This window comes from Merops nubicus, unplaced genomic scaffold (genome assembly GCF_000691845.1).
Source record: "Merops nubicus isolate BGI_N331 unplaced genomic scaffold, ASM69184v1 scaffold4956, whole genome shotgun sequence".
In the NCBI taxonomy this organism is placed as follows: Eukaryota; Metazoa; Chordata; class Aves; order Coraciiformes; family Meropidae; genus Merops; species Merops nubicus.
In genome coordinates, this window is record NW_008615488.1 from 11,917 (window position 1) to 37,502 (window position 25,586).

Here is a 25,586-nt window from a genome sequence, read left to right on the forward strand (position 1 = left end):
TGTTTGCTTGTGATTTCCCCTGGATGTCCCTGTGGGAGCAATGAGCAATGCACCGTGTGGCTGGCCAGCCTGGGTGAAGGACTGGCCATTTGAAACAAGAAAAACCTCGTTTAGAAAACAAACCTTCAAACAGTAAGAAGACTAGACACACCTCAAAATTCCTCTGCATCTTCAATTTACTGGAAACTAGGGATTGTCCCACTTAAGGCATTTCCATGGAACTCGTGTCAGAATTCATTTGAATTTTGAGTAATTCTCCTGGTTCGAGTGGAATTAGTTCAGATTTATGCAGAGGTAGGAGATTAAACTCAACCCAAATGTCTTTTAATTCCAAGTCTTGATCTTTATCAGGAAATGGCAGAGCTTATCAGGACACCAATCTCACCTCAGTAATAATGAAGAAGTCATCACCGGGCTCTCCTTGCACAACAATTTTTTCTCCATCTTCAAACTGGACGGGTTCCAGCGCATCAGCCACTGTCAACCGCTCCCATTTGTCCAGGGACTCTGAAATATTGAAGATCATAAAGCTTTATTATAAAAAGACTCTAAATTTGGCTGAAGATTCGTATCTGAACTGACAGCTCTGCTATGCCTGGTTCTGTTATAAAAGAAACATTTCTTTCATCCAGGCACTTTGCACGAACCTCCAGTTGGGGAAGATGAATGTATTTATTCATTGTGCCTTAGACTTCAGTAATCGCCCAGATAATCATCTGAGAAGCTGGAGAGGAAAAGTTGGCCCCCACGCCGCAGCGGAGCGGAGCAGCCTTGGAGCTGTCTGGAGATGCCCGTGAGGTTCTCTTACTCCATCCCACAGCAGATGTCAGAACAAGTCCTACTGTCCCTTCATCAGAGTCGCTCCCATCGGTGACCGATGGCCCACTGGACAGGCCGTGCAAAAGGGTCCATCTAGAGGATGACTCTTCCCCATGGGTGACCACACCCCACTGCAGCCAGCAGCATGGGTGGCAGCGAGCACAGAGGCTCCCTAGGGATGAGGATGCTCATGGAGGTGCTGGAACAGGTCCAGAGGAGGGCAACGAGGCTGGTGGGAGGGCTGGAAAACAGGCCTTAGGAAGCCCGGCTGAGGGAACTGGGGTTGTTTAGTCTGGAGGAGACTGAGAGGTGACCGTATTGCTCTCTACAACTACCTAAATGGAGGATGTAGTGAGGCTGCTGGTGGTCTCTTCCAAATTACTGATGATGAGAGGAAATGGCCTCACGTTGCACCAAGGGAGGTTTCGATTGGATATTAGGAAAAATTTATTCACTGAGAGAGTGGTCAGGCACTGGAACAGGCTGCCCAAGGAGGTGGTGGAGTCACCATCCCTGGAGGTGTTCAAAACAGAAGACCATTTAAGGCTATGGTCTAGTGTTTAGGGAAATGTTGGAATGAAGGTTGGACTTGATCCTAGAGGTCCTTTCCAACCATGGTGATTCTATGATGTTTGAAGTGGCACCTCTTTCACTTGCCAGCAGGGTGCTTCACAAAGTGTTTTTCTTTTCATTCCACCACTTGGAGGGAAAAGTTAAAAAACTTCAACATATGCCTCAATAATTACAAACTACCACTCTGTTTTATGAGTAATGGAGCTAACACAGCTTCCTGTGGCTTGGTGTCCTCATCACCCACCTGCAGCTGCCACAAATCCCCTGTGATACCTACTCAGCAGCTGACCAGGGCTGCTCACTGTCCCACTGCCTTCCTCCTCTTGGGTCTGCCAAGGGATGACTTTTACCTCTCCTGCCCCTGGGGAGAGGAGGGCTGCCAACCTGTGTCTCTCTCCTCTATTCATTTGCATAAGAATTCAAGACAATGAATTGTGCTTGAACTTCTGTACTTTTATCATATTTGACTGAAAGAAGTGACAGGTTTAAAAGTTATTAAAAGAAACAGACAATACAATGATATAACCTTCACAGCCTCAAAAAAAAAGGGCTAAAATTCATGTACTAGAGCTTTGCTGATTCTTACTTATTATGAATTATTGAACTAATGTAAGTCAAGACATGGCTTCTGACACCAGGATTAGATCTGGGTTGTTCTCTCAGACTCTACTCTGGTTTTCCCATTTTCTTCACAATATTGCTTAGAAGTATTGTGTGGGGGTGAAAGGGTTGTTCTTTAAACGTCAAAAAGCCTTTTGGTTGAGTTTTATTAAGTGGTTGTATTCCACTTTCTGCTGCTGTTCTTTCCTGGTGTATTTGTGACTTTTGCTGCAGAAGCATTAATATCAAAAGACCAAGCCCATGTTGTCAATGCAACATTCAAAAAGTTCTCTGTTTGGCTAAAAATAAGCATAAAACTCTTTCATACAGACTAAAGTAGGCTTTTTCTTTTTTCTTTTTTTTTTTTTTTTTAAGAAAACCCTGCCTTGGTAATTAACAATGCAAAGAAAGAGTCTCTTGAAATATCTTTTTAAGTTGGCTTTATGAAAAATTCAAAGCTAATTCTAGCTCTAGTCACGAAGTGTGTCTCTTTTGTCTAAGGGGATTGTACCACCACAAATACATTAGTTCATGATTCTTGCAAACAGAGCATTATATAGATATTGTACAGGACAAAGTTTCTAGAGTTTTAATTGCACAGATAAATCAGGCATCAAATAAGGTTGACCATATGCAATTTTTTGCAATTTCTAAATTGTATCTATCAATTAATGGCTTTACATTTAATTAAACTCCAGAAGAAAGATTTAATAAAATTAGGTTCATTTTATCTTGTTTGACACAATATAAGCAGCTTCTGGTAATTTTAAAAATCTTTAGATTTTTTAAAATATATGACTCTTACAATTCTATGACTAGTTACAGACACTAGACAGGCCTTGAAAAAATATATATAAGTAGGCAGAGTTTTTTTTTCCACCAAGAAATCACTGAGTTCTGACCACATTAAGGCACAAAGTGAAGTTGACTTCTCCACTCTGTGTTGAGATTTCTAAAATACCTTTCTGTTTCCCAGGTGTCATCTACTTTTTAGACATGTGAAATAGATCCTTACACATTTCCCCAAAATTCTCCATGTTGCAGAAATTATGTGTTAGTTTTTTTCCACTGCATTTCCGTACTTAAAAAAGGTTCAAATCTTGAAGTCCTTCCTTTTTTTTTACTGAGATTCAAAAGCTGTTCTACAAACTAGGTTATAATTAGATTGCAAACCGCATGTTTAAGGAAGCACATCTTTGACTAACCTTTCCACTCTGAAATTGTTTTGAGATGTCTCATTGTTGTAATTGCTCCTCATTAGTGCAGGTGCAGAGATTCTTTTTTCTTTAAATACTCATTGTAATTTGCTATAATTTGTGCTCTTAATTTAGGAAGATTTAAATTAAGCATAAAGGAAGGCATTTAAGTGATGGAAAACTTCATTAATAAGTGAACAATATACTTGGCCTTACTTAAAGCATACAAATATAATTGAAAATTTCATGGATAGCACCTTTCAGAAGTTCATGTACATTTTCACTAAGACACTTCCACATTTTAGGTACCTAAACTAGAATAATAAATGAATACCATAAACAAGAAATGGAATTTGTTTAAGTAGCAATAGAAAGACTTTAATTATATAGCAAATTAATCCTGAATTGTTTTTTTCTAAATAGCCCTGGCAGAAACATGATGTTTTTCCTACAGAATCAACATTTCATTGTCCTGTCTAACACTGTCTTCCTTATTAGAAGCTTTTGTTCTCCTAATGGTGATTGATTGGTCAGACATTATAGGTTTGTTGTTTTTCCTACTGCAGGCCATCAAGAACATGTCCAAATTTCGTGGCTATCACATTAATCAAAGGGAAACAAAATCCACAGACAAGAAGCTAAACAGATGTTTTAAGAATGTGAGACAGGGGCTGTAAAATATGCAGAAGGAAAAAAAAATGAGTCTGTTTTGATTTGTAAGGTTACTTTGTTTAGTGCAGTTAAATACTATATTCTTGTAGGAAAAAGCTTCTCACCTGTCACCTGGAAGGACGTAACTAGACTTTATGAGAATTTCATCTCTCTACATTGCTTTCTCCTCTATTTGTATCATCTTCATTGCAAGAGCAGCTACCAAAAGGTTACCAGAGCATGCTTGCTCTCTGTATTTAAAGAAAGATTTGTCCTTCAAACAGATGTTCAGTGCATATTAAAGAATGAGAAAAATAAGTCCTAAAAGGGCCCTTCACACTTTCATTCCTTCAGAAACAATGTTATTGTTAAGACCTTCTGTTTGATCACCATTGCTTTCATCGTGCCACCAAAGACCAAAATTCATTCTGCCAACACACAGAACAGAGGAACTAAGAGGCAAGTCCAAAGGGCAACTGACCCAAAATGGAGACCTTGCTGAGGAATTCTTCGTACATCTTCCGCTTTCTCAGCGTGCTGCCCTGTTATTAAAGGAGAGAGAAAAAAGAGGTAGAACATTACACAAAATATTTTTGTGATTTCTTCCTACAGCTGCTCTTTTTTTCCCCTCCCCTTCCAATCTTAAGCATAGCCAGTATAAACAGCCTAAGGCAAATGTTTCCCCATAAAATGTCTGGGCAAGTTGTATTGCTGATAAGCAAAGACAGAAGGAATCAAATTCAATCCTGGTGTTATTTCACTGACTTCACTGGTGTTACTGGACACTGTGGATGAATTGTATCCATTCTTTACAGGCACTCATGTTAAATCCAGATCTTCATCAATTAACTGTTTAGCTAATTCAATATATATCTTGTTACAAATGAGGCCCTGCTAGAAGGGAATTTACAATTACGAAGTAGGATAAAACTTAAAATATCCCCCTCATGGGTCCCATCCTTCTAGGTTAAAACATCTTTAATGCCAAGAGCATGGATCTGTAAGCCTGGTTTATATTCTGTACAGTGTTGTATGTATTGTCCCTGCTGAGCAACCTATTCATATTATTATTTTAACAAGATGTAAGCATTTTGGAGCAGACAATCCATCAATGTATGTGCAGCCACCAGCACAGTCATTCCCACTCTTCTAAGATTTTATTGTGTGATAAATTACTGAGAAACCTTCTGTTTACATCGTGTTTGATCACCATAGACAGAAACCCTAAGTAGCCATTCCAGCACACATTTTTGAAGGAGGTTCAGGCATGAATAAATACAATGGAGTTTTACCAATACAAAAATAACTATTTCACCCTTAACTCCTTCTGCAGTGACACAAATGACTTGAAAAGAAAACCTTCCCAAGTACCAAAGAGGGATTCCAGGGGATGTCGAAGGCTGCTTGATACCTGCTAGTCAAATACACAAGGCAGGAGTAGAGCACAAAGATGATACGTTCATCTTCTGAAGGAAGGGGAAATAAAGATGGCACTTACTCATAGGCTGGGCAGAGAAGGAAGAAGCAAATGTCAGTGTCTGCCATAGAAAAAGCCAATTCTCTACTCCTCCTTCCCCAGGCAAGCACTGCTAAGTGATGGAATCAGAGGCAGAAAGTGAGGACAGAGAAGGGAAAAGGAGAAGCAATATTTTACCCTCTACTGTGAGAGCATTCAAAAGTGCTGCAAGTATGAAAAGGGAAAGGCTGGTGTACTCGGGTGCAGTGATACAACTAAGAACAGAACAATGTCCCTCTTCCTGCACACACTGTGCAGGTGGGGCTTGACCCACCAGCCACCAAGCAACGAGGGTCCTTCCACCAACACCAACGGGCTCTGGCTCCGGCGTCCCACCACAGCAGCAGCAGAAGCTGCGGGGTGCTCTCCTCATTGCACCCCTCTCCTGGGGCCACTGCTGCTCTGGGAGAGCCACAGCACGCTCAGGAGCTGCCACTCTCCCCAGGTGTCCCTGGACCAGCAGCAGCTACCGAGGTCTCCTCTGCGCACCCCGCTGCGCTGGTGACTGGAGCCCGGCGCTGACAGGTCACCTCCCAGCACTCACACCACAACCCCTGTCTGACCCCCCCGTCTGACAAACCTGGATCTCAACCACGGGGCCCCGAGAGCATTTGAAGTGCCAGAAAGAGAGGAAAAAAACCAAGGCACTTCAGCCGGCGGAGGCTTTACAAAGCAGGCCAGACCCTGACTCCAGACAGCTCGCTGCGAGACGAGGAATGGAAAACTGGACCCTGCGCAGTTGTTGCTCTGCTCCCTGCAATCCAGTGGAAACAAGAGCAGCAAAATTGACAGCTGTGGAAAACCAGATTGGTGGTTTAGTTTGATGGGCTGGGGCACCCAGGGACAGATGTGGAAAATGCTTTTTAAATGACTTGTGGACACAGATGAATTTTAAGAAGCAGTAATCAGTAGTCAGGAGTGACTCCTGACCACAGTTTCGAGTATTTAGAGACACAGACAAGACCCAGGAAGGTGAGAGCTGCAGGCATCATGCCTGGCCCGGAGAGCAAGAGCCCATCACTTCCTACAGGAAAACGGGTGTGTTATGTCTTGGCTAAACTAAGCCAGGGCAGCAGTACAGAATCCACTGTGAAGACAAGTGCAAAAGCAAAACTGAAGTGGAAATAATTCATTAAATGTGCTGTTATCATTTTTTTGTATTATGATAATATCTAGAACCTCAGTGTATCTCCACTTAAAGCATAGCTACACTGCTTTAAATATCCCACATCTCAGAATGGTACCACAAAGGTAGGGGAGAACAAGAGCCTAGGGAAGAACTAGTGGTTGAGGCTTAGAAGTCCTATTTCCCAACATAAGCAGTGGAATCCAAGGTGATCCTTGGTGATGGCTCATGTCTCAACCTGCAGGATGGCTCCATCCAACCCTCCACATCTCCTGGAGGAGACAGACAACAGCCTCCGGGGTGGCATGGGCCACCCAACAGCAGAGCTTCACCTAAGGGGGAAGGCAGGGAAGCTTTACCTGCACTTCAGAGCACACAGAGCTGGACCCAATCACCACAACCAGACCCCACTTTCTCTTCCAGAAAGGAGAAGCTTGCCTCACCCTCAAGGACATTGTTTTCACTTGAGTGTACTTTCCTCCTCATGCTTTCACAAGCAGAGTGAGGGGAAGAGATTTTGTGAGAACACTGCTCTAATATAAGCCAAAACCAACCCAGCAGTAGAAATCTTACAAACAACCAAAGTATGTGCTTATTTCCACTGGTATTAATCATCTTTTTCTCCCCACAAAACACAGAGAGAACATGCCTACTTCCCACCTTCCTTGATCAGCCCAATATTCCCCTCCCCTCTTCTCCCACAGGCATAATGACACCTCCCAATGTCCCTTTTATAATTGTTTTATTTGGTCTCATCACTTTGCCCAAATTGTTGAGGCCATGGGTATGAACACCATCATAACCTCTTCTCCTACCCTTTAAGTCACTTCTGCAGAAGTGTCAGCCAGTGTGCTGCCTGGGACATGTGCTAAATCTGTTCTTATGCAATATCTGAATGGATCTTCTAGAAGCAGCAACAAATCAAACAGTAATGATATCTGCAGACTACAAGATACTATGAGAACTTGGCAGAACAGGAAAAAAAAAAAAAAACACAAAAGGACTTGGAGTCATTAGAAATGGGAGTAGAAAGTAATAGAATGAGCTTCTGTTTGGAAAATACAGCTAAGAAACACACAGAAAAAATCCAAAGGACAGATGTTTGAGGAATGGAAGAAGACTGGAAAGTTGTAAAGCTGAAAGAGATTTACAGACAGTAGGTGAGACCTGGTTTGCAACATCAGACTGCAACAACGAACACAGCCAAGGCTATTTCGGTCTGTATACTCAAAGACATCATCCAGGAATGAAGTTTAGAGGATCCATCTCCCTGGCTCAGATGTGATGGCACCTGGTGTGCTACACTCTGGCTTGGGACCTCTTCTCCGGAAAAGTTCACCCAAACCAGAGCCTGAAGAAAAGCTAAAGCCCTGGGCAGAGCCAATAAGGAAGGAGCAAACCAGCCCCTATCTATAGACAGACAGAGGTAGATACCTACTGGGATCATAGGTATGTCGTACTCATAGCTAGCACTCATTGTTGCAGGGGGTTTAAGTAGACAGTAACAATCATCTACAGATATAAGATAGAAGGAGAGGGCAATTTAGTACAGCATGACTTGATATAACTCAAAGTAATAGGAGAAAATTCAGAAAATCTAATTTAAGACCAATATCAAAACCGTTTTCCCAATGTAGGAATTATTCCCTTGCAGAAAAGTTTCCCAAGGGAAGCAGCAGAAATCTTACTGCCTAGCCAGATAAAAACAATAGTAAATGTACATGAATAATTCTGCACTGGCAAGGTTCTTGATGGCACGTTTTAAAAAGCCTTTATTAATTCTGCTTTTTCTTACCTATTAATATCTTATTTCAATAGTTGCTGCTTCTCCCTCTCCCCTCTTTCCTTTGTTCACTTTCTCCCTGGTTTTGAGCTGTCATGCACAAGCTCATCTTCTTAAAGACAGTGGTTCCCACTAACTGGGAAGACTTATTAATATTCCAAGCTGCAGTGCTCCTCCCTGAAACAGTCCCAAGGAGAAACAAGATCAGTTGCATTTGCCAAGTCCACCCAGAAAAGAGCTCACAGCCAGTTTTAGGACCACTTAAAACTGTAGCAAGCCCTAGGCTTAGTTTAAGCAATACACAGGTTAGGAAAAATGAATGCCCCAGAGATTATAGTGGGTCTTGAATAGGACTCTTGCATCTCTTTTCCAGCTGCCCCTTCTTCACTCTCCCTGTTTTTTTCCATTTTTTCTTTTCACTCCTCCAGTTCAGTTTCTGTCTTTCTTCCTCTCTGCTCATCTCTCTGCTTTGTCCCTCCAGCACTCTTCGTATCTTCTTACTTGCTTCATCGTTTCAGGCTGATCACATCCTTCCTAGAAAAGCCCTCCTTCCAAACAAACGGCCACGGAAAGGCAGAGCCTGGCTCAAATTTAAAATAAAAAGAGTTATCCTAGCAGAAGTTGCCAGAATGGCCTTCTGGACTGCTCCAGCCTCATTTCATCCCTGCATCAACCTGATATTGGATGATGCTTTGGTTGTACATTCTTAAAGCAGTCACAGAGGAGTCTTACAAGGAGTCACTGTGCATATTGGCCATGAAAACAAAAGAGCCTGCAAGACCCTGCTCTATGTTGCACAGATGTCGGATGGATTGCAGGGTTCAGATTTGCTTTATGTTTTGGCCACAACTCAACCTACATTTTATGGCAACATGAAGTCCTTCTGACTTTATTTTGTCTGAGCAGAAAAAGGCATATGTAAAAGAACTTGTTCTCAGGTTCAAAGCTGTGAAAAGATGGTAAAACAAAGCCAAAATACCATAAATAAAATGAAGCATAACATTAGAGGCTGCCTAACCTTGATTTGTCATGACTTCCTAATATTACAACTCACTTTCTTTGAGCAAAGTTTGCCAAATAGGCAAAAGGTTTTTTATCCCATGTACCTCTGCTCCCAGAGCCAGGTATCTTGGACTATGGGAACTAGAGGCTAGTTAAATTATTCTGAATCAAGCCATCATAAAGAAGAAATTACAAGAAATTAATACTTCAAATTTCCTCAGTCTGGGAACTGAATTGTCTGGGGGATCCATCTGATGTTGGGATACAGACATTTGCTTCTCTGGTATTTGTGGTATTTGCTATATTTAGAATACAAATATTGTACTACCCTGGGATGTTCCCCACTCTGTGACGTTCTTGAATCCCATTTGCAAAGAAGACAGCAGGAGTATTTCAGCAACAGAATTACATGAGAATTCTATGGCAAAAAAATTCTTTGCATCTCTCCCCAAAGAATGTATGAAAATAAATACAGAATGTATACAGAAATGTGTGTGTTTGTGTGCACACACAGAGAACACATACATTTAAAAATCTGCAAAAGAGTGAAAAGTATACAGCACAGCACAGATAATTTTATGAAATAAATGGAACATACAGATGGACAGATAAATTATTAGTGAACTAAGGGGGGAACATGTTGAAGTTGTTTTTTGTAATCCATCTAGAACAATAAATGTCATGATATAATACTTTGTCAAGGACTGCAGTGAAAGCCAAGCAATTTTACTGCAAATCCTGACAAAAAGAACTATCCCAACGTTTACAATCATCACAGCTGCTAAAACAAACTTGAATGTGACCTTCAAGACACCAAGGTACCTAAGCTGAGACAGTGAAATGCAAAGAAATATATCTGTTTTAACAAACTTCCTTTGGGACACGCTAAATAATAAATGGATGACAAGTGTAACTCAAAGCCAGCAGGAACCTTTTGCATCAGGCTTTGTCCATCCAAAAAAAGGAAAACCCAAACTCATGAACCTCCTCAGATGCATTTCATACATACCATAAACCAGGCAGGATCAATGAGACATGTAAGTGGGAAAAATGGCACTAAGCAGAAATAAAAGCTTCAAATTACTAAATGTGAAGCAAAGAACCAAAATAGAGCTGCAAGGAGAAACGAGGCAAGGAGTCAAGCGTCTCATGACAGGATAAAATCTTTTTGGCAAGTGTGGATCTGAAGGCATGATTTGCAAATAAATATTTACAACCTGAATAAAATTTCAACACTAGGCTGAGAAAACATGGGGTTTGTCATGCCCGGGAAGGAATGAGGATGAAAGAAAAAAACTATCTCAGGTTATGGAGAAGCTTTATCTAAATACAGAAAACCCACAAAGCTTTGGGAGAAACAGGTCACTGATCCCTTGGGCAAAAATATTCCCAAACAGAAAAAAAATAAAACCCTGCTTACTCTCAAGCTTTAAAACCCTCATAAATTACATATTTCAAGAGATATCCTAAACATTACTACCTCTTCTTTAAAGGCAGAAGCGTTTCTACATCTAAAATATCCAACATCTTTCTAGAAACATAAGGTTAGAGGCTAAATGCCAGGAAACAATGCTCCTGGGACTCGAAAGGCAGCTACTGCTACATCTTGAAACTGGGTAGTGCAAAACCAGCCATGTAATGGTGGAGTTAGCTTCAAGTATGAAATGCATGAAGTATGAATCAAGTATGAAACATGATGTAATTAATTCTTAGGCTTGAGGAAATGTGCAGAGAGCCACTGTAACCTGCCCTCACACGAATGCACAAAGGCAGGTGTCTCATTTCACCTACAGCAAAGAAATTATCCACGCTGCACCTACAAATAAATGAAAAGATGACAGAATTCATGTAGTCTGGATGGGTAAATTGCATTCACCGTGGACAGCACTTAAAATTAGACATTTTCCATACCTGAAGCAATTAATTCACCGTGCTAGCTGAAATATTTCCTATCTAAGTATTGGGAACACTACAATTACACTGTCTGGGTACCTAACGTAATGCAACAGACCACCAATTTTTAATGGCTCAAACTGTAAAAAAAAACACAAGAAGGGGGTGGGGTGGGGTGGGGTGGAAGAAAACTCCTCCAGGTTAAGTTAAAGGCCTCATCAAACTGCAGAAGCTGAGCTTGCTAGGTAACATACAGCAGTCATTGCTTCAGAGAATATGTAAATTAATTTGAAAAGCACTTAGCACTACACTAGAATCAAACAGATGTATATCCGCAATATTCAAGTTGCCTGCACAGCTAAAGCTAGATTAAAAACAGTGTTTTCCACTTGGGACTTTAAATCCTTTTAGTAAAATCCTGTCTCTGCATCAAATATTCATCTTCTGAAGGCTGCTATCAGATGGTAATGGACACATGACCAAATCTGAAAGCTCCCAACGTTGGATGATGTTAGGTACCACTATTTTCATCAACACTAAAACTGAAATTACCTCTAGGCTACAAGGCCTGTGAATCTCTCCCTTCAATTCTTATTAGCAAGGTTATAGGCAGCTGTAAAAAGCTGTGCTTAAAAGGAGTATGTGGCTTGTCCTGACATTTATTTCTCTCCTTCATTCCTTCTCTTGTACACCTTGGATTCTCCCTTGTAGCACAAAGGTTCCTCACACAGTTATCCCAGACACCCCTCCATTGCACCCATGTAGGATGTGAGACAAATAAGTTCAGTGTGCCTCCTAGATCTGTTAGGGAATTGTCTTGCTCTGTGTTTTAGAAACACCTTGCAGAAGGGTCTCAGTCACTACTGCCTCCTCCCCTGCACTGGGAAGCATTCAGAACCTATTCATTCCACTTACCCACAGGAGAGAAGACAGTATGCATCACTATTTTGTCTTGGAATGATCAGGCTGAATATTTTGGGATAGAGTGAATTTGCATTAGATGTAGTCTCCTAGATGTCAGTGTGATGTTCGTTTATGTGACACAGAACCCAGCTGATGAGATACAGAGTGAAAACCAGCAGTGCTTCATACAGACATCTAACAGTCACCACACAGTATAAATAAAGATCACTCTTACGTTCTGTTCCTTAAGAGCTAATCATTTAAGTGTAAAATCTACTCAGTTCTTCTGCTAATTTTTGTGTTATCCGTGACATCCACTGGAAATATATCTCAAAAGGCATACTCCTTTATTATTCTGAGAGCACAGTGTAATTTCCTTCAGATCGGAATGAAACAATGCATCTTTTAGAGACAAGTCCTACTGAGAAAGAAGCTTTACACAGAGTTACGTCTGTTAATTATCAAAAAGAAAGGAACATTTTATGGAGAAGGAAGATATGCACATGGACATCGGAAACAAACTCATAAAAAAAGTTATGACATTGCTGAAGTTAATCATCTGTCAAAGCTTCCATTATAAACTCACCACTCAAGAACCAACAGCAAATCCATAAGAGAGCACACACCCCAGGTGCCCAGAAGGTCTGTTGAGCTCTGCTGCAGGGGTGAGGGAGTTCGAAAGGAGCAGAGCAGTGAATCCTTAGCAGGGATTCTGCAGCTGCCATCCCATGCTAGGTGTGGCTGTGAGCTGGCTAACAAAGGTGGAGGGCACAGTCCCACCAAGACCTTTTTTTTTCTTAGCAGAGCTGGATTTACCTTGCACCGCCTGCCTTGAAGAGTTTAATACCAGTTCAGACGAAGACTTCATAGGCAAGGGGGAGTGCTGAACGACATTCTGAGGTCTGTGATAAGGAGAGGATTTGCATAGCTTCGGTGGGTAAGGGAGGCCTCCTGAGGTTTTCATTCATGTTTAATAGTTATGCATGTTATTCAGCTGCATTTCTGACTCAGCCTCTTTCTGCTGAATATTGTCCCCTTTTCCTTCAGTTCACTTCGTTTAGTTACTCAATGCTATTGTCATGTCCTCTCTCTTTGATGCAGAAACACAGGCTGTGCAGCCTTTTATCAGCAGCGTACTCGGAACACGGAATAGAAGTGCTGCTGCTACGAATGAAAATAAAAAATTTCAACTCCATAAACAAGCCCTTCTCCACACACTCACCATTAAAATGCGTCTGTAGCTGTCTCTGTCGATGCCCCAGAGCTTGAGATCTGTCTTGGCCTTGACGGTGGCAGCCCGGGGTGTTCCATAGATCAGTGCCAGCTCCCCGAAGCTGCCTCCCTCTCCGATGCTGGTGACCCACTCCCCGTTGACATAAACCTACCGCAGCACAAGGCAGAACAAGAAGCAAAATCAGTCTGGGGACTTAGCTGCAGTTTTTCTACTGCCAGTTACCTAAAAAGCTATTAGCAATTTCCTTTCTAATCGGCATTGCCAGGGCCACAGAAGGAAAACAAGAGCGTAACAGTCGCCACAGTTGGTCCCCAAAAGGGGCAACAACCTGCTCTGTGGACAGAATTTCAAGTTGCCTTGTCTCAGTACAATGACTGTATTTACTCTCCGAGTTTTCAGCTCCTATGGTTAACTGGCATCATGTTTTCCCTCTTGTGTTCAAGGCTCAGACAGTCAACAAGCAGAACTGTCACAACTTTGGCTTTTTATTAACACTGTCAAACTTGAAAGGAAGGAGATTTGTTGATATGTGTAATGAGGTTTGCTGAAAAGCACCATGGCCATGAAATGAAAAACAGTCAAAACAAGGAAACATCTTTTGAAAAAGAACGTTTTTTTTCTTCCCTAAGCCTAGTGCCTCCAACAAGCATTCAAATATAACTACTGAGATCTCTTTCTCCCTCAGTGAAGAGTGCTAAGTGCTTCGGACTTGAGAAGCTATATGCAGAATTACCCTTCATCTTTAACATCAGAACTTAGGAAACAGTATTTGACCCACAGCCAGTGTAGATAACATCCTCTCAACACACAGTATGGGGCAATACCACTATCACAGTATTTCTCCTGGATGACATCTAATTTGAGAGGAATTTCTACACTTACGTGCTATGTAAAACCTTCACTGGAGAGAGGTGGACTCATGCAGGTGTTTCCCACTGGGTTGCTTTTTCCCCACTATTCATGGACAATACAGCTCATGAGACATAATGGTGTATTCAAATGCTGGTATGGATTGCTTATTCTGCACCCTGCTAGTAGGCTAGCTGCTACAAATCTACAACATAAGTTATTTTTATTCTTTTAATGTGTCTCTGAGATTAGAGGTAGGGAAGTTTGTGTGCATTTACCCAGTGCAGAATATGCCTCAATCTCTTGCAGAAATCAACCCGAATTAATTTAATTTGTTTGGGAGCTCTGTGAAAAAAAAAGTAGCATGAAGAAAATAAGCAGGTATTCTCATCTTGGGCAGAAAATTATGCCAAAGGAAAAGACCACAACGTATTACAAATTACTGAGTAACAGACCAGCTGTTTTTTTTAAAAAAAATGAATTAGAGCTGTGTTCAAGCTGGGCATGAGAAAAGACAGTGATCAAAATAAATGAACTGGCGTCAAAATTCAACAAACTGTCAGTATAAATTTTACTTGTATCTTCCTTTTATGATTAAAAAGCGTATTACAAACTAGAGCTGGAATCAATCCCAATTTATCTTCCCAATATTCAATTAAGATCTGATCCAGCTCCTACTGAGGTCAGTGAAATGCTGGTTCAGTAGGAGATGGATGAGGCCACGGAGCAGTTCAGCTGATCGAGAGACCTCTTGGGTATCAGCTGAAAGGAGCAGTATTAGCATCAGTGCTGAACTCCAGGCAATGTTGTGGCTCCTGGTGTTCCTGGAGCATCAAGGGGCTGAAATAAAGGGTAAAATAATCCCAAACAGGCAGGTGGTAAGAGACTGCCAAGAAAGAGCCACAAAAAAGCCACAAAAGCTATAGCTTCATTTCATCGCTGCGACAGAATCAATGTCAGATAGAATATCTCACAAGAGAATAAAAGCAGCTCTTCCTTTCAAGCTTTTACACTCACTGCAGAAAGAAAATCTCACAGAACGTTGAATTGACTTTTGATTCTCCTCATGATGAAAAAAATTGAAGCGAAAAAAGAAGCTTTAAGAATGTCAGGCAAACCCAAGCAGTTTCCTGGTGTAACAAGCAGGTAATAATGTGTCACCTGGATTTTTTTTTGTTTTGTGAAACAAGCAGGAGAATTGGATGAATAAAATGGGGATTCTGAAAGGCTTAGAACATAATGAGAATATATGAAAACTTTTAAACTCAATGAAACCATTGCAAAATTGTCCAGACGCATATGTGAATGTAGGGATAGTCCCTTTCTATGGGGATTTCACCAGGTGGACTGAGGGTTTGCTACAGAACAGTAATTCATGTCCTCAGTAAAAAGTCTCAGGGATGATGGGGAAAATCTAATAATTCCAGTGAATGTTGGACCACATCCTAAATGTCAACTGATGTTCCATTCTTGATTCTTTTTCAGCACACCAAAAATACACAGGTTTCTATATGCTCTGTTGTTAAAAGCACAAGTTTCGTTATAGCAGAAGGGTCTGAATTATAACTGGGAAATAAACTCATTCCAAGATGTATTTTTCTGAGCAATATGGTGACATTTCTTATTAAAGCAGTATGCATGATACGACTGCAGCCCAGAGAGAGGAATTATGCTGGTAAAATCCAAGGCAGAGCAAGTGAAAGATGGACATTTACTGTTGCATGGCTGTTATAAAAAGAAGCTACTACTAAACTGTTCTAAGACTTAGTTAATTTTGCTCTTTTACTTGACAAGAGTGCCCAAAACATGTTTCACATCTCACCTGTAAACAGTTTATGGAAATGGCACTTCTTCCACCCTAAGGGTATCAGGTTTAAAGTGCTCTGAGGTGAAACCAAATCACTGATCTGACACTCTTTTGGCCCAACATTCATTCCCCCAATAAAAATGTTAATTCTAATATCAACCTCCAAACGAGAAAACAGCTTGAGGATAATTGTTTTGTAGAAGGAAAACCATTGCACTTCGTTATCTGCAAAGGCCTAAGTCAACAATCAACTTTTACTTCATGATGAAGCTCAAGTGCACGGATGGCACATTACAAAGATATTTTGCCCTTTAACAGAGAGTTCCGCTCTGCTATGAAACCCTTTAAAACAGAGTTTAAAAAAAGAAGTAGAAAGGAAAGTAGCTCTGTTTGTAAGGTGTGGGAAGCAAAGCTATTTTAGGCTCAGAACAGCTTATGAAAGCCAATGTTATATGGCAGCAGCTCAGACAATCTCCTTCCTTATCCTAAAAATGCTGGGCTGAGGTTTTGGTTCAGGCAGTTTTAGGCATTTTCAAACTATCACCAAAGTGGTGAGGATCTAAGTGAGTTATTCCTAATTGTTACTTGACCTGCTGGTCACCACTCCATAATAGCTGGAGCCTTCTTTCATGCAGCTGAAGAGGATTGGAGAACTGCAGGTGCCCAGATATGACCAAGCCACCAGGGCCACCTACTTTCCACAGATCAAAAGGACTTTAGATTTCTATCATTTGCCATCATGTAGTAATGCAATCACTGTAATTTTTGTGGGCTTAAAAAATCACTCCACTGGGTTCATTTCATTATTTTTTTAGGAGGCAAATGGAACAAAACTCCTGTGAACATCAGCAGTCCCTTTCTTCATGGGCTGTGATATATGTAGGTGCCAACTACAAGAGAAAATGCAACGAGTCACACAATGCTCCCTGCAATAGGAATGCATCTGGGCCTCACTCATCTTTCTGTTGTCTAGAGAAGTAGAGAGGGACCTTACCAAAAGCAGTAATATAACCATCTTACTTTGAAGAGAGTCTGTGAACATCTATGTCCAAGCTTCACAGGAGGGAACTTACCTTTTCTTTAATTTTGCATTGCTAATTTCAAGTTAGCATTTAGCTTTTTTTTTTTTTTTACTGCCACTTTGTGATCTACATGGACAATGTCATTTGTTCCAGCCTTTGCAACTTTTAGATGTAAAATCCCCTCCCTCGGATCTGTTTGTAATAATTTGTGCTTTGTGACTTGTCAAGCCTTAATATTTGTTATCCAAATATGCAGATGAGGTCTATTTATTCTTGGAAAAAGAAGCAAGCCTTAGACAGGAAGGTTATTTATATGTGGGTAGCTTTCTCAAATAAAGCCAGTGCTTTATTTGTATTATGAATTTGCTCTTCTTATATATATAAATATATGAACTTGGAGACTGCCTTGAGAATCCTTAAAACTTGAGGCTGAAAAACTCCCAACTTTAAAATGTTCTGTTTCAAATTTCAAAAACCATCCTTCTGAAATTAGAAAGATCATTAATAATGGAAGAATTCAAACCAAAAGTAATCTATGGAATCTAGCCATAAAATATAACTACTTTTAAAATGTAACAGTATTCTCACATAAACTACCATTTAATTTTCATCTTTGTATATACAAATTAGTTTCTATACACAAATAAAGCTTTCAAGAAGATTTGACCTAAAGTCAGATGATAATCTTATCTATTGTGCACAATATTCATATATTGCTCCACACATAGATTCATACAGTAATTAAAAACCTTTTAAGACAAAATACTGAAAAGTTTTCATTTTGATTTTCACCATACTGTTGTTTGGCTGCTGTTGTTTTACAAGAAGAAAACTTGAGAATGACTGTAGAGAAAGTTGCTGTGACATTAAATAGAATAGGAAGTTGTTGAGTCTAAAAAAAATACATCTGTTTTAAAAGGGTAGTTGCCGGTGCTTTTTAAAGTCAAAAATGTGAGGTTATAAGATTAAAATAATAAACAGGAAGTCATTTTTATATTTAGAAATATGCATTAGAGATTTTTGCAAGACACATACTTTAGCAGGTACTTTCAACATCTTTACTGGAAACTATAATTTAAGCTCTGCCAGCTACTTTTTGGCATATGTTTCACATCTGTCTGAGCAGAAAAGCTTCCAGTAGACAACTGACCTCTTCGACTTCAAACCTTACACCATCATTTACCTAGTATAAACTTTATCCATCTGCAGGGCCAGGTCATGAGTTAACAAATCCCATCAACCCTGGAGTGCTAAGGAAGAAGACTGCCATTGACCACACTGTAGTGTCCTCTCCCATCCTATGCCAGCTTTGGTCAAAGTATACCTGGTTTGGAGTATACAGTATATGAGAGGAAAACCCCAGGGACTCCAAGACCTACCTCCTCCTGATTTCTAAAAAACCTGTCTTTTACATATGAAAATTTGTGCCCTCCTCCCTTGGCCTACAGACCATCTTGATTGTGTTTGCCAGCAGAAGGGTATCGAGTCTTTGGCTGTCCATAGTAACACGAAGGAAATATACTTTAGTCTATGCTAACAAGGCTTATTTATACCCTAAGAAAGTATAAGAGTCGAGGATAAAGTGTTATTATATGTAAAAATATTTTCTTTTACTTCTAATTTGACTCAGATTATTTTTAACAGGGAATATTAGAATGCCCTTGCTTACTCCTTGGGGTGCCTACATCAAAACTCTTCTAAATGTTGCCAGTTTTTAAACTCAAAACACCACACACTGATTTTGTTATTCTGGCTTTTTTGGTGGTTTCTGTTTGGTTTTGGTTTCTTGGTCTCAGTTTTGCCATAAATTCCTTCCGGGGCAAGGGAATTTTATGATGGTAATTGCAACCTCCTTTATGTGTATCTGCATGTGTATGGAAAACCTGGCTGCTCATCAGCCATGATGTTCTCAGAGTAAGTTGCTCCTTGAATCCACCAGTCCCGCTATACCTGCCACTTCCGTGCAAGCAGGGAGATGATGAAGGCAGATCCCCTGGCCAGAGGTTAAAAGCCTCCATGAATATGCCAACACCAACTGAACTAGGCAGAAAATGGCTTGAGGCTTTAAGTCTCAGGGTCAATTGTCTACTCTCCAAGTCGCTTTTTTTCTTGGAGAAGGGTGGAAGCATGCCAAAAACATATCTGGCAAGGCATAAATGAACAGCAGCTCGCTTACTAGCAGTCTGGATTTTCTTCAGACAATAAGGATTTTAGCACTGCTGTGGAAGTACCCTTTTGTGGGGAGCACAGTACGTGGTGTGATAGTGCACACCCATGGGGTCTGGGAGCTGCTGCCTTACACAGGAGCAAGTTACTCTGCACTAACTGCCCTGGTACAGACTTGACTCTGCGAGGGGAAAATGGGCTCACCTCCCTGCAGCTTCCCAGCAGAGGCAGTTCTGCAGATCACTTCTGTAGCTACAAGGGTGTAGCTGCAACTGGCTGCTGGATGAGCAAATGTTTCTTTTGCTTTCCACAGCATGAAAAAATGATCTGGACACATGTCTTCTTGGGCCATTCGTGGTCAAGAATATTTATGAAAGCATTTCAACCTCCCATAAAACCACGGAGAACCTCTGATATATAACTAACACGATGTAGTAGAGGTGTTTCTGAGTAGATGCAGGATATACCTGGGAAAGGAACTATGATGCCAGCTTAGCTGACAAAGAATACAGCATCTGGTGTTCTAAACAAGGACTCAACATTTGCAGAGCCATGGCCCTGCTGGCCACTAGTGGCAACCACCAGTTACAGAAGATGCACAAACCACCTCGTGCAATGGTTTTACAAGCAGACACAAAGCTAGTTAGGCCTTGGACATTTATTTTCCCCATTTTGTCACTGCTCTGTAAGAGGAATGTGCACATATGGAAGATTATCTTTCTGCAATTAATTGCAAGAGTTTTGCAGACTGTTTTCTTATGTCATTCAGTTTCCCCCTATCCCTGAGCCAAACGCTGAAGAAAGCTTTCCTAAAGGTTTTGAGCGAGGACAAATTATTTTTAAAGAGGATTAATCTATAACTTCAATATGTGCATTTGCGTATGTTTGTGGGTCTGATTCAAAGCCAATGAACTCATTAAGCTCAGTATCGGTCCCTAACCAATTATTTTAAAACTGAATTTTAGCACTGTTCTATAAATACTGCTCTTTTCTTTCCTGGCCCTGTGGATGTGGCAGTGTTTGCTATGGAGAGCTATGCCTGATAGGAACAGTGAGTCAGACGGATTTCCTGAGGAACAACTTCCAGAGGCAGAGGCAGCATGTGAGGTTTCTCAATTCCCAACAATACCAATTAGATGGTCTCCTGACACAAACAGACAGCTAAAAAAGAAATAACTTTCACTAAAATAACTGTACGCCTCCCGCCTGGATTTAAAATAAATCACTTTCTTCTTTAAATATGCCCAGCAAAACTCATCAGGGCATCTGAAGAGCAACGTTGCTAATGAGCAAGCCTGTCCTTACCCGAGAACTGTGGATACATAAGGTGTGTGTAGAAAATTCAGTCAGATGAGGCACTTGTAGCAAAAACTGCAATAGGTTGAGTTTCATATGGGATACAAAATGATAAGAGGTGAATAGATTATGATTTGGAAGGTAGGTTCAGAAAGCAGCTTCTTTTCAAAGACTTGCTGATTAAACCACTGCATACTCCTGTAACCATTTTGTGGTCTAACAGATCACTTTACACTTATAATAATCCTTGCTTTATTAATATGCTGCATTGTTCATATATTTGGACCTAATTTTAAAAGCAAATTAAGGTTTCTAAGATGAAACTCGCTGCCTGAGGCTGTATCTCAATTTGGGGAAAAAAAAAAAACAAAAAACAACAAAACCAACACATGAGCTAAGCTAACTGATTAAAGAAAATATTTTCCTTATGGTTGATCTGAACCCTCGGGTGCATTCCAGCATGGTGGCCTGCTCTGCCAAAGACTGCACACCTCCAGGTGTGGTTAGGGTTCTGAAGAGAATGTCATTTGCTTGGGTTTGATACCATGTTTTCCTGCTTGGAATGGACAAATAAGCTAGGATGTAAAACATACCAATTATAAAATTATTCACAAATGACTTAACACAACAAAAGCAAAGTAATGAGACCAATCCTGTGAAATCTATTTCGAGAAGAAAGGAGAGAGAACCACAGCACGTGGCTGGATCAAGCTGTGTGCCAGAGCAAACAATTTTATTATGTAGCTTCAAAATAAATATTACAGTGTAAGAGTGTACTTACATCCACCTCGCCTTGGTCAATCACATAGAAGTTGTCTCCTTCATCACCTGGAAGGAAAACACAAACAGTGATTGTCTCCTGGAGGTCTGCTAAGCTATTCAGTGACCTCCTGCCTCTGTATTTAACCCTGTACATATTTGCACAGGTTTGTACACCCGATCACTTAGAGATTCATTTTCTGGAACATCCTTGCCTATTTGCCTTCATAAATCTAACTATCACTGTGATTTCTTCCTATTAATGTCTTTCAATTGCATTAATTTATCTCTTTCGACTGATTCAACACTTCACTCAGTGTAAACACACAAGAGGCTTCAGTGCAGCCTGAGGGTACTGAAATCCTCCACAGCACCCTGCAGGCACCCAGGGAAGTTGCCAAGTGCGATAACTACAGTGCAGCACAATGAGGTCTTGAAGATTCCCAACAACCATAAAAATATTTTCCATCTCTAATTGCTCTCAGCTAACCTGTGCCACCCTTATGCATTCTGAGCTGGGGTTTACTTCCTGACTACCTTCAGTTAAGGAATGAACGTTTTCATTTGGAGTGCTGTTTATCTACATTTAACTACACTTAACTTTATCTACATAGGACTCTGGAAATCTACCAGTGTGGTGTTGTAGCAATCTCTGCACATGGAGCAGAAGACCTACATCCATGAACTTACAACATACCTGCACGCTTCAGTGCTTTTAGAATATGGTTATTCTTTCTGTTAAACAAAGAGGGTGGAATCTCAGATGAAGAGATGTGAATTGCACAACTTTAGCAAACATACAAGGGGAAAAATGAGAGGAAGAATTACCCTGCTGTATGACTGTTTCTCCTGCGATGTGTGTGACGGGGAACATGGCATCAAATATGTCACTGGGAATAAAAAAAAAAAAGAAACATTTATGAATGAATCAGACCTATTTCTTATCTAGCCAGTAGCCACTTTCATTGTTTCATTTCGCCTTCATTAATGGACTTTGCAGAAAAAGAAATGGAAAATGTTAGTTGTAACAAGATAACAAGCCCCTGCTTGGCAAGAAATCAGCATAACTAGTTAGGCACAAGCTGTGGTTTAAAACTGAGACCATGATGCTATTTTGAAAGAACTTTTGAAAGGCCACTTCTTATAGCACTGCACCAACCAGCCAGCTTGAGTATTTTATTGTCTAAGCTTGCAGATTTCAGGTCTCCAGCTGCGATCGGTGTGTCCCAGCAGTAATTGCTAGCTGCCTAAACGGGAGCTCTCCTCTTCTGAACATCTGGCCTCACATTTACAAGCAAAACCTGTTCTGCAATCCTGAGCACATTTGGAAAGGTGGATGGCTCTAAATTAATATAGCATAAGAGCTGGCAAGAGATTGCATTCACGGTGCAGAAGAGGCCAAACCTTGAAAATCTTAGTGAGTTACTCGTGAGAAGGGAATTTGATCAATGCTACAGAATCCCTGAAGCTGCAGAAGAGCCTGGTGCTCATTAATCATGGCTGGATTACACACCTTACTGAGGTCTCCAGCATAGTCACATAGCCTTAAAAGGCCAGGCAGAGCAGTGAGGACGGGAACGCACCCTGCACCAACACTTTGGGCACCTTGCCCAAATCCAGTCCTTTGTTTATTGAGGGAGACAGCAGGCTCTGTGGAGCCAGGGCTTCCTTTCCCCACATCAGATTTTGGGGAGCTTATTTTCAGAAGCATGAACCGCACTGAGACGGGCACTCCCCACCTCTCTTCCCCTTCCTATGCATCAGTCTCCAGGGCTAGGGGAAACAGCTCCCTGACCCAAACAAAAGGCAGCAAGGAGCAATTGTTAACTAGTCTCTTCCCTGGTCTGGTCTAAGAATGGTTCATCCAGGGACCACTGATGACAAATGCTTCAATCTGGAATGGAGCAAAGTTCTCACAATCGTAATGGAACACGAACAGGAAGAAACCTAAAATTTTCATCAAAATAGCCTGAAGATCAGCAAACAAGCCCATGCTTCATTTCAATACCTTATATGGGAAATGCATAGTGTAAAATCCCATTATTAGCTTATTTCCTGTCCAGCCGTTCCAGAATTTATTCAGGCTCAGTTCTAGGAAACGTTTCACTCCTAAGTTCAGATTGGTCATGACTTTCCTCCTCAACAGCCCGAATGTTTTTGCCCAGTATCACAGCTCTGAGTCAGCACCACTTTTAGAACTGGGAGATTTCAAACCAGGCAGTTCCCAGTGCTCCACAGTACCTGTGAGGGATGCTGAGACCATGACATATGACAAAATAATATCTTTTAGCCCTGTTGTTTCATCAGTCCCACCTTGTGCTATTCCTACTTACATTCAGGAAATATCTCTACCATGGAAAAAAACCTGCTCAGAGGCTCTAAGGAGAAATTTCTTTCTCACCTCATTCTGAGCACCGATGCACAGTCCTATAATAAATTATTCTGAAAAGTATATGGACTGTATTCTTAAATCCACTGAACTCATGTTTAATGATCTTAAATGGGTTCAGCATTTCTGCATTTCAAGCGACTTCTCTGTTGGCAGAAAGCACCCATCTGGTGTAGGCTGTGGAGCTGCTCCCTGTGCCAACCCTTGGTGCCCTCCACCTAAAAGAAATGGGAGCTGAGGTTAGGATGAGTTGGGGGAAACTATCACAATGGTAGGTGCCAAACTGGAACAGCCACTGGGGGACCTTATGCTGATGAGGCAAGTCAAGCTGTTCTTCAGTAGCTCTGAGACCTGGAAATTCAGTATGACAGAGGCTTCCTTGCCTCCCTGTGGTTTCCCCTTGGCTGTGCCTGGGCACCTCACCGAGCTTTAAGAACAGTCCTACAGGCTGCAGAATATTTACTGGAGGGAAAGACACTCTGCACAGCAGAGAAGAAAGTCTTAAATGCAATACATCCAAAAATAGGCACAACACTGTGAATATCAATAACTAAATCAAAATGTGACTGAACAAATTTTGAAACCTTTTTTTTTTTTAATAGAAATACAGAGGAAATAACTACCCACAGTTTCACCCGTTCATCTTTGTTTTAAGGTTGTACATTATTTATAACTTAACAATTGACTTTACAAACAGTGCCCAATAAATTATGCATAGCACTGCACCCTTCTCCAAATGTTCCACATTTCATTTCTACAATGCCTTTTAGTTTTATTAAAATAAAACTCTCTAAAACTCCCAGAATAAAACTTTCAGCTGATGGTGTAAGGAACCCAAAGTATGCCAGCAGCAACAGCAGTTTTACACCGATACACCCCTGTGTAGCATTGTAGCAAAATATTAATATAAATATTCTAGCACCCCATCTACAATGTGTTTCAGCAAAGCCTTAATCTTATTAGACCAGGATTTGGATTTTTAAAGAGACCTTTGAAGGACATGTCATCAATCATTAGTCTAAAATCCATATGAAGACACAAACACAGACAATACCCAAAGTCATGATGATGTTGATTTACACCTCCAAAGTGAAGCTAAGGCACATCTTTGCCAAATAAATGTAAGTGACCAATAATATAACTGTCACTGGAAACATGTCATGCTTCTTTTCTACTGGGGAACTATTGTTCTTCATTGATATGGTCAGGCCAAGGTCTCTCACAGTGATTTATGAATTGGAGTGTTTCTGCTTTTGGATGCTCAATTTGAGATTCATTAAAGAGACTCAGATCTCAGATGATATGGATCAGCAGGCGGCCTCAAAGTTGCTCAACCTACAACTCTGGTAGCCAAGAACTGGGATATTCAGAATACCACCAAAGAAAACCACCCTTCTGGAAATTATCATTCCTGAAGTACTAAATGCTTAAGGTGCCTGTATGAAATCTGGGTTTTGATTTAATTCAGACCAAGTGTAGAATTTGTTTGGAAATTTTTCTTATTGCCTTTATCCCCGGTGTCTGAAATAAACACAAAGATGTCACAAGGATCAATATATCAAAATACTTTGAAAATTTGAAAACTTTGTTCCTGACCCAAACCAACATCTGAAACGACAATAAACAGACGTATTTTCCAGCTCCCCAATAAACATTCAAGTCTCCACATTCAGTCTCAGCCATGTGTCCTGGGTCTGTACTCTGTAGAGAAAACAAGCTTTAAATACTAAGTTAAGAATTTGCACTTGCTAAGGGCATAAACAATAAGGCCAAGGCAAAAAATACAGCCTGTTGTTTTTTTCCTGTACCATGCATCTGTTTATAAGACATTCAAAATCACTCTCTGACCAGTAGAGCATGATAAGCCCTACAAATACAGTGCTGCAGCCACCTCACCACCAACCAAAGATTGTAGCTATGTTCTCCTGCAAAAGCAGGTAGTTGTACTTCTTGGGTTTGAAGGTTTTATTAAATAATTAGGATCAAATACATGCATATGCAT

General features: G+C 40.7%; 1 protein-coding gene across 1 annotated transcript in view; it reads right to left on the reverse strand.

Moving 5' to 3' along the window:
- Positions 1-385: 385 nt before the first annotated feature.
- Positions 386-25,586, reverse strand: part of LOC103775084 (cAMP-dependent protein kinase type I-beta regulatory subunit) — a gene marked incomplete at its 3' end in the record, with an annotated part of 76,218 nt that continues 51,017 nt past the window's right edge. Inside the window, exons 4-8 of the mRNA XM_008942527.1 lie at positions 22,024-22,085; positions 21,218-21,264; positions 13,285-13,443; positions 4,321-4,381; positions 386-507 (exon numbers count right to left, since the gene is read on the reverse strand). Coding sequence (XP_008940775.1) covers positions 386-507; positions 4,321-4,381; positions 13,285-13,443; positions 21,218-21,264; positions 22,024-22,085 — 451 coding nt within the window. The remainder of the gene's footprint in view (positions 508-4,320; positions 4,382-13,284; positions 13,444-21,217; positions 21,265-22,023; positions 22,086-25,586) is intronic.